Source organism: Solea senegalensis, linkage group LG6 (assembly GCF_019176455.1).
Source record: "Solea senegalensis isolate Sse05_10M linkage group LG6, IFAPA_SoseM_1, whole genome shotgun sequence".
Classification (NCBI taxonomy): domain Eukaryota; kingdom Metazoa; phylum Chordata; class Actinopteri; order Pleuronectiformes; family Soleidae; genus Solea; species Solea senegalensis.
The window spans coordinates 11007261-11019267 of NC_058026.1; the positions used below are offsets into that span (position 1 = coordinate 11007261).

Sequence of the window (12007 nt, forward strand, 5' to 3'; positions counted from 1 at the left end):
AATTTTTAAGGTTAAGTTAAGGTTAGGGTTAGGCATTAACTGGTTATTATAAACTACTGTGTGTGTTTCTAACATGATTATTATGTCATGTTATATTTACAGAAATCTTAACTGCACAAGTATTTCATTTGCAAGTGCTTTGGACTAAACTACATACCTTTACTTCTTTCTTTTTTACCTTTCTTAATCTTTATATATATAAATTATATACATACAATTATATAATTCTAAATATATAAGTTTATATATATATAAATATATATATTTATGTATGTATATTGTCCATTGATTACTGATATTTCGAATTTCATTACTACATTTCTATTATATTTAATTGAATTCCGTGAGGTTTTGCTGATTATTTTTATTTTGGTCGATTATGTTATATTATATTATATTATATTATATTATATTATATTATATTATATTATATTATATTATTGTGCCGGAATGCTTTTCTGCTGTAGTGCCACTGGTGACGCTGTAATTTGGCATTCAGCTGTTTCAACGCGGCCACCGGAAATTGGACGACCTTGTTAGGAAAGTAATATAAAGCATCTGATGCTGTTCTTATGAATCTGAGTGACGCTTTAATCGTGTTGTACTGTCGTCGATGTGAATCCGTGTGTATTTCTGATCGTTTGTTAAATCCCTATCACCACGAACGGTGCTGTTTATGACGACGAGGCATTTTATTTTGAAGGATTTGATTTGCCCGGAGACAACAGCTGTGAATTATGACGACTTGACACTAAAAATAGCAGCGTCCGACTTTGTTCCCTGACAAGAACAGTTCCTGCTTCTCTTACCAAACAAGACAAATCATCACCTCATCAACAGCAGGACGGATGTTCTTCATCATCGTCACCATCACCCTCTCATTAACGCCTGACACCTGGAGGTGAGTTAAGACTTAATCTTGGTCACTTCACCCTAAAGCCTCAGTGTTTGTTTTCATGTCTGTGTGCAACACGTCCTCGTCTGTGTCAAACCGTGTCACTGCAGAACACTGTTTTTCCCCGTTTAGGCTGATCAGATGTTAAATCATGTGACCACCTCTATTCATGCTGGCGTGACGTCAGCAGAAGTTGAGGGAGTCAGTCAACCAGCACACACACACATACAGAGAGGAATAAGCCCTTAAAGTGACACTAAAGTCACTTTTGAAAGAATTAGGAAGGATCACAAGAGCAGTAACGAAACATTTAGTCAATTAATAATTATATTTTTAAAATTTTAAATGTGATTAAATAAACTGAATATCAATTAACTGTTTCAGCCTAATGTTAAACAAACAAAATAGACATAGGCAACATAATGAATAGTAAGATAAGCAGTGATAAGAACATGAAGACAAGCTACTGAGTTATAAATAGAAATGAAAATAAACAATGACATGTGAATCTAACAATAAATAGTAGTAGCAGAGTAATATACATTTTCTTTTATTTGTTTAACCTGTATTTATACATTTATACAGGTTATCTGGGTCTCATTTTCAAGAGTGACCTGTCAAGGACAATCACAACAGTAACAACACAGACTAACAGACAGACAACACAACAACAAAAGGAAATGTCGAGGGAATAAACTGAAATTAAATTAAAATACTAGGAGCATGAGCAAGTTCCCAAAGATGCCCTCTCTAGTGATTCTAAAAGAATTTTAAAATCCACCAGGGGAATCAAGCCAGACAGCGCAAGACTCTGCTGAAGGTCGAGGGGGCAGAGTAGGAAAATGCCTTTTTCTTGCCAAGCTGTGTGTGGACAGAGGGGACAGTGAATATGGATGAAGTCCTGGGAACGCAAGCTATGACTGACCTGAGTATGAAACATGTAGGAGGATAAATATGTGAGCAACAGGCCTAGGATAGACAATGACGACCAGCTGCCCAGAGAGCACAAGGTGCAATGGTGTGTGAAGGGCCGACAGCCTAATGAAGCTTAGCGCCGCATGATAGACGGCATCCAACAAGAGGAGAGACTGAGCAGAGGCATTCCTGTAAATGATATCTCCATAATCAATAAGGTGGCAGCAACAAGCATTAAAAGCATTTTAAAACATGCAGGGTCGTGGACCCTGAGGATCAAGACTGTTGTAAACCAAGTGCCTGATCGATTAATTGAGAAAACGTCCGGCAAATGAATCAACCGTGCACGTTATTGTGAGTTGCAGCCCTTACACAACACATGTACACGTAGAAGTAATCGATCAGAACCGTCCTTGTTCCCACTTGTCCCTCTTCTGTCACAGTGCCCACACCTCTTCACATCATCATCATATGTCACCCTCTTCTCTCTCTCTCTGTAGTGCAGTGGGTCCAGTACGCAGCGGATGCAGCCAGTGTCCGGCTGCAGGCGACCCTCTCGATGGTCTCTCCCACCATGAAAGCGGTGGTGGATGTCGTGTGGGCGGTGTGGAGCATCGGGGCCTCCATCTATGACTACATCCACACCAACGCCATGGAAGAGCGCATCCACGCCCTGGAGCACGTCATCACCATCCACCAGTGTGTGATCGGACTGCTGTCTGCTGGAGTTCTGGTACTCTTCACTTACATCGTCTTCAAAAAGCTCTGAGCTGGTGTGAAATGGTGGTGGGATTGTTATTGAACATGGTGAAGCAATCACTGAGCAGACTTTACACTGGAGGACATGTCTTTAAACAGTTAAACACTTTTAAAATCTTTACAGTTTCACCCTTTTCATAAGTCGTTCATGCTCTCTATGTAGTGATTGTGGAGAAGGGGACCATGTAGAATGTTTAAACGCCAGCTTTTGTAACTGGCAGTCACTATCTTTCAATTTTTCCCATTAAAGCACTAAAATGAATAATTATCCCCCTATTAATTTGAATTCCTACTTCCATTTACCTGACTAAGCAGTTTATTGCAGCTTTTGTTAGATGAAGATTCCTCAGGTTTGCTATCTCATAATTAAAAAAGCAAATCAGTAAATTAGGAGAGTCCTACACAATGTTTTCAGTGTGTGTCCATGGCCTGGACAGCAGAATTTAGTCATTTCATAAAGGGATTAGTATTGGAAATAATAATTTGCCACCACAACTTCTGCCTTAATGCACAGTCTGTTTTCACACCCATCAAATTAGTGATGATGTGTATGGAGTGTAATATTTAGTGTATTTCTCTAATTATGGATCATATGGAATCATAATCATATCGATCCCTAATGAATGTTCCTTTCAATAAAGCATTTAAAGTCGTATTACAATTTAGTTTTCTCGGATAAGGAGACATAGTTTGTTTATAGACCTCCATGTGTGCGTTATCTTGCTGTATACTCGCTTCATTTATACAGCATTGTTTTTCTGTTAAATCCCACAGCTGTTACATTGCTGCTGGCACACATGCAGTATATTATACAATATGAAGTGACCTTAGAAACTGTGAAAATATTTAGATGCTCTCTAGCACAACTGCCCTATAGTACTGCTGCTTCTGCTTTACATTTGTTTTTTGGTTTTAAATGCGACATTTTGTGCCATATATCAACATAAGTGATAATAGGTACTGACTGCAATAATGTGTTGTCTAAAATGAGATGTTTTGTTTTATTGGCTCAAGTGTGTTTTTTTGGTCTAACATGAGAACTGCTTGAAGGAAGAAAATGGGGTCAATGGAAACTAGGACTACTGATTTGAGGAGTATAACCATGTTTATCTGCACACATTTGTTATTGTCCCGGAGGAAACGGGACACGAGGACAGTCAAGGATGAAACAGATTTAATATTACTTTGACAGGCTTCTCAAAATGACAAATAAATGAAATTTGAATTGCAATTAAACTTCAACAGAACAACTAGATGCCATCAGTGTGGCACAGTGTCATATACAAAAATCAAAAGCGGGTCCAAGTTGAAGATCACAGCTATAAACGTTTACTTAAACCTGTGATCACTGCCGGCGTTCCTATCACGTCTGTGAACATTTTTATTTTTTGGAAAAACCACAAAAGAGGAAAGGACTGAAAACTTCAGAAACTGCATGTTTCTATGTTGGAAAATAATGCAACAACTCATGAAGAGACATGACGCCAGTCTTCAACAGGGACAAAAGGAACTCTTTCAAAATAGGCGCTTCTTCTTGAGCTGAGAATCCTCCCTGGACAACAAAATACTGGTCTGCCTATAAGTGTCCAGTCTGCATCAGAGTGTATTTGGAGGTGAATCTCTCCACACACTCCCCCTCCAGAAACTTCATGGCTCTCCAGTGGATCTTGCCACAATTCTCAGGCTGTCCGTGGGGTTCCAGCTCCTCCTGGATGTACTGCAGCCACAGATCTTGAAGAAATTAAACCAAATTGTAACATGGAGATGCACAAGGATTCATCAAAGATTTCCCAAAAAACAACTAAGCCGAGAAACCAGGGTCATATATTGTGTGGGACTATAAACAAGTTTTCTCACTCATCTTTTAAATGTATTCATCTGTGAGTATAACAACTGCAGTATTTGGAGTAAATAGTATTTATATTCTCACATCAAGTTTGTTTTGTGTAGTTTTGTTTAATTGAAACTTGGTATTTTGTCCTTCATACTTGAAAAGCGAAACCTGATGTGAATAAAATGTTTTTAACTAACACTACTTTTCCTATTGACTGTTTTTTTTTGTTTTTTTTAAAAAGACATGTACACACTTACCATCATCTGTTGTGCCAAACTCCTGCAGGGCTCTCTCATAGTAATCTCTCAGATTGCTCATCTTTGGAGTTTCCTACAATGTTGAACAATGTCTTTGTCACATTAAGTCGTGAAACTCTCAGCAAAATCATTACAAACAAATCAATATGGTCTCATGGCGCTTTTCCACTGTACAGTTTGAGCACGACTCGGCTTGGCTCTACTTGTTTTCCATTAGTGATGGTACCTGGTACCTGGTACCTGGTACCTGGTACCTGGTAACATCGACAGGCTGCCGGACACTTGCCGGGTCAGAGAGCGCCGTCACTGGAAGAGTCATGAGTGCGACGTACAACGCAGGAATCAAACCGAACAATTTAATTGACTGATTCTAATGATTCAGTACACCAAAAACGACGGATTTGCTCGTCATTCGTTTAGTGTGTTTTTGTCAGGTATAAAACGTCACACCGTCCCCGCCCATGTTGAGGAGGTACTATAGCAATAGAAAATGGCATGCCTGATATCAAAGCGAGTAGAGTCGAGCTGAGTAGTGCTAGAATTGTACAGTGGAGCCAAAAAGAGCCAAAAGTGACAAAAAAGAAATTCTTAATCTGTTCACAAACTAAAACCTCTGAATGTTTCATAATTTGTGACAAACAGTTGTGGGAATACGTACTTGTTCTTTCTCAATCTGAATCATTCTGGTGAAGAAGTCCTTGGACAGGGGACGAATTTCCTGTAAACTACAGATGAAAAGTTTCCCGATTAGACATGTACCCTCTCATCAAGTGCATTTCTGATTCGTTATTTATCGTTTGAAATCGAGGACGACACAAACAGCCCCAGGTGATCTGCGTTTACCTTGTAAAGGTCCTCCGGGCTTTCTTATAGCCTCCAGTGGCGTAGGACCAATCGAGGTAGCGCTCTTTCATCTCCATGGAAACGGCCGCTACTGCAGACATCAGACCTCTCTGGAAACAGACAAGAGAAGTGTGTGTTGTTGGCATGAAGACAGACCTGTGACGTTTCCTGCATCATCACTAACTATCTGCATAACTGAAAGTGCTGTTAAAATGCAGCCTGTGATTTGTAACGAGAGATCACTGCAAGTTAGTTTCATAGCGACTCCAGCTGAATTAGGTGGGCTACCTTGAACATGGCCTCCGTTTCCTCAGGACTCTGGTTGGCTGCGCTCCACTCGGCCTGCAGCTGCCAGAGTGTCAGACTCTCCTGTCAGAGTGGAACACAAACTATTGAGCTGGTAACACGTATAGTTACAGTAACAGTACGATCGTATTTAATAACAGTTTGTGATTGGGTAGTAATACAACAGTAAAATATACCTACTTTCTGAAGAAATTACTTCAATATAATATCCCTTACACCCACATTGTGTCCTTTGTTATCACAAAACTGTTAAGTGCATTTGAGATAAGACGTCTTACCATAATACTATTGTCCTAGTAACAATATTACTACCATACTATTACCATGTAATTACTGTACTGCAATCTTAAGTGTTACCATTCAGCTGTTCCTATTCACATTCCTATTTGTCATTTGCCAGAGAGCCACTCTTACAGATTTGAGTCCTGGAAGTGATCTGAATAAACAGACCCTCAGAAAAGGGATAATATCTGCAACATCGAGCAGCATTTTATTGTCCCATGAAGCACACATGGACCACTGGGGGCTTACAGTACCTATGAACAGTTAAGGAGTGTGTTTATCTTGAGAGGGAAAGACTTGCTGAGTGAGCAGTGTGGAGTAATCCTCCTCACAAAGCAAAGTCTCAGCACCACAGTCTTATGAAACCTCCACAACAACCAGCTCTATATATACTATTTGTCCACCATTTCGGTTTAATGGTGACCATGGGTAACATTATAGCCCCTCCCCCAGTATCTAAAGGTGCTGTTGAGGATTTACAACAATTACTTCAGATTTCCTTTAAACGTAATTTAAGATTACATGACTGCAAATACTTTCAATGTGAACTTATGTTGGCTTTTGTGTCGAAAGGTGAAGTTTAATACATGATCAGATTGTTTCCACATCAGGAAAGAGGGGAAGGAAGCCATTTAAAGGAAATTCATACAATGGAGTAGTTACAAATTAGGCCAAGGAGATGGCCCACTTCTACTGAAATGTTGCTGGTGTGCGAGTGTGTGAGTGTGTACCTTGGGATTTATATGTGTGAGCGCCTCCTGGAATAGCCCGCTCATGTCTTCTCTCCCAAGATGCATTAGCGTCTGCAGACTCAGGCTCCACACCGACACTGACTGACTGTAGCGCTGTGTGGCTGCCATGGCAACGCTTGCCGCTCCCTCAGCATCTCCGGATGAAAGCAGGATCTGCAGCTGGTCACATGGAAACATCAAGTTCAGTGAGCCTTTGTTTCATTTGACGCTTTGATTTATGACTTTATTGTATGCAAGTCCTCTTAATTGTTACATTATTTAATCATAATACATGATAGTATTATAACAATAACTCTATTTCTGAATTGTTTATGTTACAGAAGAGGGTCCCCGGGGATCTGACAAACTTTTCGGCAGCAGGATTAAAGGTATTTACATTTCTGTAGAAAAGAAACTCATTGATTTACAGTCTTTATACCAAAACTAACAACAAGTGGGAGGTGATATGCAAAATATTTTTATCACCCAATCTTATCTTCTTATCTTTATCCCATCCCATTTCTAACATGTAAAGCACTTTAACTGTTTTGAAAAGTGCTATACAACTTAAAATAAAACATTTTATCATCACAAGTATTATTATTAGTCTGTGATTAAAAAAGCTTCAAGAATTACTTTTCTCCATTCTTGCTCAGGTGCTTTATCGTCACTATATAGTCACTTATCTCATAAAAAAAAAAAACATGATTTGTGAGGACACATCACTGACAAGTCATCATTCAAATGTAGGAATAACAAAACCATACAGGGTTAAGAGTCCCGATGATTCCGGTATTTAATGAAGACATTATCTTACCCAGTTCTTATAATAATCCTCCTTTAGCAGCGAGGAGTCGTGGGCGCGCTGCAGCACACTCAGCAGCCTCTCCTGCCTCTGTGGAACAAACACATTCACACATGTCAGGATTTACCCTTTTACACCTCCTCCTCCAAAAAACACTGAAGCTGACGACATTTTCTTTTGTGCAATTTTTTATCCTCTGGAGCAAAATTGCCCAAGTGAGAATGAAGCAGCCTTTTCATCACCTTTTCCTTCAGCTCTTGGACGTTGGTCTTCCTTTTCAGCCTTTCCAGGCAGAAGGCCACATAGCAAGTCCACATGGGCTCTAGAGCACAAAGCATACAAGCAGAGTAATGATTTGTTATACGGACACATCGTGGTGTCAGTGAATACAACAGCAGTAAATGATTAAGGGAAGGATACCCACAAGATTCAGACATTTCAGATGTTATAAATATAAATCCCCCTCCCTACCAGAGTTGAGGCTCTTGATGCCCTCCTCATAGACTTGGCAGCACCGCTCCTCTCGCCGACTGATATCCGAGGCCCGGCCTTTGGCGGTCTGCAGCTCCTCCCCTGCCCCGGGAGCATCCAGCTCCCTCTTGGCCATAAAATCCCATGTCAAGGCTTCTTCTGTGTAGTTATTCTGTAAGCTGGAATCAAGGGGAGGGGAAGGTGAAACATTTGTGTTTAACGGTGAAGCTCTATTCCGGCTCAGGGGTGCAATGTGTGTGTGAGACGGAACAAAAGCACAGCAGTTCTCAAAGTAATGACAAATCTTACTCCTGGAGGATGTATTCCTGGAGCTCTTTGGTGAAGTCAAAGATTGCTGCAATGTTTAGAAGTGAGATGACAAGCTCTGCCTCTGTGGGACAAAACAAACAAACATAAAGTGGTCAAACAGGGGGAAAACTCTTGTGAAAGGACTAGTATGGAATTTCAAGATGTTTGTTTTGTAGTATTGGATGAGAAGGTCACTTCACTGTGTCTTTAAGTTTAAAATGGCATAATTGTACCAGGACATTTGAGCATATTTTGCACAGAATTGGAAGTGTTTTGTTTCAAAGCCTACCGTTGATTGTGCGTGTAGCATCTTTGTACACAACCTCAGCGAGTTTGCCGCTCAGGATCTCTGGAGAGAATTCATATTCACCCTGGAGGCAGGTGTGGAAAAAGCAGGTATTCAGCCACTGAACACAAAGTCTGAGCCTTTGTGCATGGGAGTGTGCATATTACTACTTTGCATTTCCTCCCGTTTGTGTTGATTTAATGAACTTGTGCCACACTCACCAGGTCGATCTCCGCCTTCTCCAGATCTTCCTTCTGCTTCCGCAGTTTCTCAGAATGCAGCAGCTCCATACGGAAGTACTGACAAAAAGTTGGCGAAGAAAATCAAAACAAGGAATCGGACAAATCATCAATCTTTTAACAGTAGCAGACACCAATCTTTCACTAATTTTCACGTCACACTTTGCTTCTTTGTACCTCCTGGTAAACCTTCTTGTTGTTTGGGTGGAAGCGCAGAGCCCTCAGAAAAAGGTGCCGCGCACTTTCAGAAGAATCTCTATCTTCCAGCTCACTTTTGGCAGCCATGATCCACAGGGCTACAGAGGCAAACAATAAAGATGAGCTCACATAATTTACATTACAGTGGAGGCTTTAATACAAATCAAAAATGCTCTAAAATCAGAGTCTTCAGTACCTGGTTTGTCAGCGTGGATGGCAAGCATGGCAGAGAACACCTTACTGATCTGGATCTTGCTGGACTGATGAGCAAATGCAGAATAATTATTAGAATGAAAGGACTTGGTAGCATTTACAACACATGATATATACATACCCATTTCCTGCAGAAGGCGACGTGTGAGAGCCAAAGCTGCACATCATCCTGTGGGAAACACCTCAGATGTTTATGTCTTCACTTACTTTAGACAAATAAAAAACCTATACATGCTGTCAATGATCAGTGAATCCGTCTGATTTCCTGAAGTGCAGACATACAGTATAGTGTTTTTAAGTTTGGATTAGAATTAAAAATGACACTAACCCTTTCTTTAATGCAGAAAAAACATACATAATGTCATCCATTACTTCCCAGTTAACACCTCAGATGTATTTAATATTGTTTACATTCAATGAGACTAAAACTAAGGCAATGAAATGTATATAATTCATTCAATAACATGATGCAACACTGATGAGTTGATGTTATGAATGAAGTGGTTATCAACATGGTAGCTCATAGTAACTATGTAAATGACACGCTCACAGTACCTTCCACTTATTTGTTGCTCTTCTGAAGATACTATTTATTCTATGGATGATGGGGCCTTCAATCTCTTCTCGCTTGAACTGGTAGTGCACATGCTGCAAATGAAACATTAAGTTAAGCACACTTTAATGATGTTACATTATCTGAAAGCACAGAAAGCTGCTGCTCTTCTTAAATATAATAAACATTCATATTTTATTTGAATTCAAATAAGCTTGAGTTAATGTGACAATGAGTCCCATTTCAAATTTCAGCAAAGCCACTTACCGCTCTTCTCTTCTTGACCAGCTCTAAAACGTTGATCTCATACTGCAATTAAAAAGGATGCTGTGATTATGTGTTTTGAAAACCCTAAATACATTTGTTTAAAAATCAGGATAAACAATAATGTCACTCTACCTGAATGTATGCAATGAAGTCGTCTTTGTTTACAATCAGCCTGTGCAGCTTGTATTCCAGGGCAGTAGCCCTCTTGATTATGGATCTAAAACAGAGGATTTATTGCGACAAATGGGCAGATTTAATAAGATATTATATTATTATATATTATATTTTTTCATTCTTTCATTCAGAGTATGGAAATGTCATCATTTCATTTTGTCAATGAAATAAATAAACAAAGTTTCATGGATGGCCATTATTTATTTAGGGGTAGTACATCTTAATGTACAGAATAGACTAAATGGAGATCAGTGAATTTTGTTATGAGTCAAACTATTGATCCTGACTCCATAAGGCAATATAATAATTTTCTTTGACAAGTCTATTTAGTAATCCACTTTATTCAATTTGTAGCAGTAAGGTCGTTAAGAGAATGACAAGATGACACAACTTGATCACTGTCACTGATCACTTGTATCACTGTCTATTGTTTCTTAGTTCTATTGATAAAAAACATTTTTTCATGTGGTGGACAGCTATAATCTCACCGCTTGGCTGTTGTGTTGAAGGAAACGGACGAACGTGTTCTTACCTGACTTCTTTCTTGGTGAATAGTCCCACTCTCTCCAGCTGCTCTAGTGCAGGAATCCTGTCCTCAATCCGCTGCTGAACGATCTCAGCCATCGCGCCCACGCAGCCGTCACGGAGTTATACCTCAGTTGTGAATTCGTAATAACGTCAACTTCAAACAGTTGAATAGTATATAATAATAAGACTTAAAGCGACGATTCGTCTCCTCACATGTGTGGAAGTTGTGATTGGCGAAGCTTCCGGTTCCGTCTACAAATAGTTCCGTCGGGAAACCACGGTCGAAGTGTGTTCCTTTCTGTGTTCTCACAGTTACTTGAATATTTCATAATTCATTTTAATACACTACATTAATTAATTTTTACAACCTTAACTAGTATACACAAGAATGGATGATAGAATTGATTAATACAACAGTGTATGTAGCTTGACCAATTTAATGTTTTACAACTACTGTAAATATTTAGTATGTAAGTAACATTTTGACATCAGAGTATGAAGTTGTTTTTAAATATGTGTTGCTATTTTTACTTAAAAATATACCAATACAATACTTATTCATTTGTATTTATTGAACTTGAATATTGGATTACATGCATTACTGGACTAAAGATGCAATAAAAGGCAAACCAAGGCTACTGTCACGCTCAAGCAGGGAAAAAAACAAAAACTACAATACTTTATCAATTAGATGTCCGCTTTTATTCAGCAGTTTATATTAAATGCATTCAGATATAAATACGAAAGCAGACATTAATGTATGTATGTTACGCTGCATTTTATTTAATATCATGTGCTTCTGCTGCATGAACATACAAGGACAATAAAGCAATTCTGAATCTCATTGGAAGCGCTGCCACTCATTCTTGCTTTTCCTCTAAACAAGACAATTGTGCCTGACATCATGTCTTAAAGCTTAACTTTTGGGTCGATCAGGTCTTATTTCCACTGCTTGATTAGTCGCTTTATCTGTTCTTCGTTTCCTCTGATGCCCACGTGTGCGAATGCATCCAGATGAACGTGATTACAAACATGTTAGTCTCGTGCCTGCTGCAGACTCATTTATCAGATGTGAACGCTGATAAATAAACTCGATTTCCCGCAAAATCGCAGAAAGCGAGAGCGGGTTGTATGTCATCTCC

At 39.3% G+C, this 12007-nt stretch overlaps 1 protein-coding gene and 1 long non-coding RNA gene across 2 annotated transcripts; one reads left to right on the forward strand and one right to left on the reverse strand.

The window, feature by feature from the left end:
* The first annotated feature begins 451 nt into the window (after window positions 1–451).
* Window positions 452–3224, forward strand: LOC122771492. The gene is made up of 2 exons (XR_006360607.1): window positions 452–901; window positions 2311–3224. It is a non-coding gene; the product is annotated as an uncharacterized LOC122771492 (long non-coding RNA).
* A 431-nt stretch (window positions 3225–3655) lies between these two features.
* Window positions 3656–11134, reverse strand: utp6 (UTP6 small subunit processome component). Its single transcript, XM_044029088.1, has 19 exons — window positions 10870–11134; window positions 10296–10380; window positions 10164–10205; window positions 9899–9991; window positions 9465–9512; window positions 9327–9390; window positions 9110–9228; window positions 8915–8992; window positions 8697–8778; window positions 8408–8489; window positions 8099–8277; window positions 7870–7949; window positions 7640–7717; window positions 6823–7002; window positions 5792–5872; window positions 5504–5613; window positions 5319–5385; window positions 4661–4733; window positions 3656–4300 (listed from the first exon to the last, which is right to left on the reverse strand). The coding sequence occupies exons 1-19, from the start codon at window positions 10959–10961 to the stop codon at window positions 4146–4148; spliced, it is 1788 nt and encodes a 595-aa protein (XP_043885023.1). The 5' UTR covers window positions 10962–11134; the 3' UTR covers window positions 3656–4145.
* Between the last annotated feature and the right edge of the window lie 873 nt (window positions 11135–12007).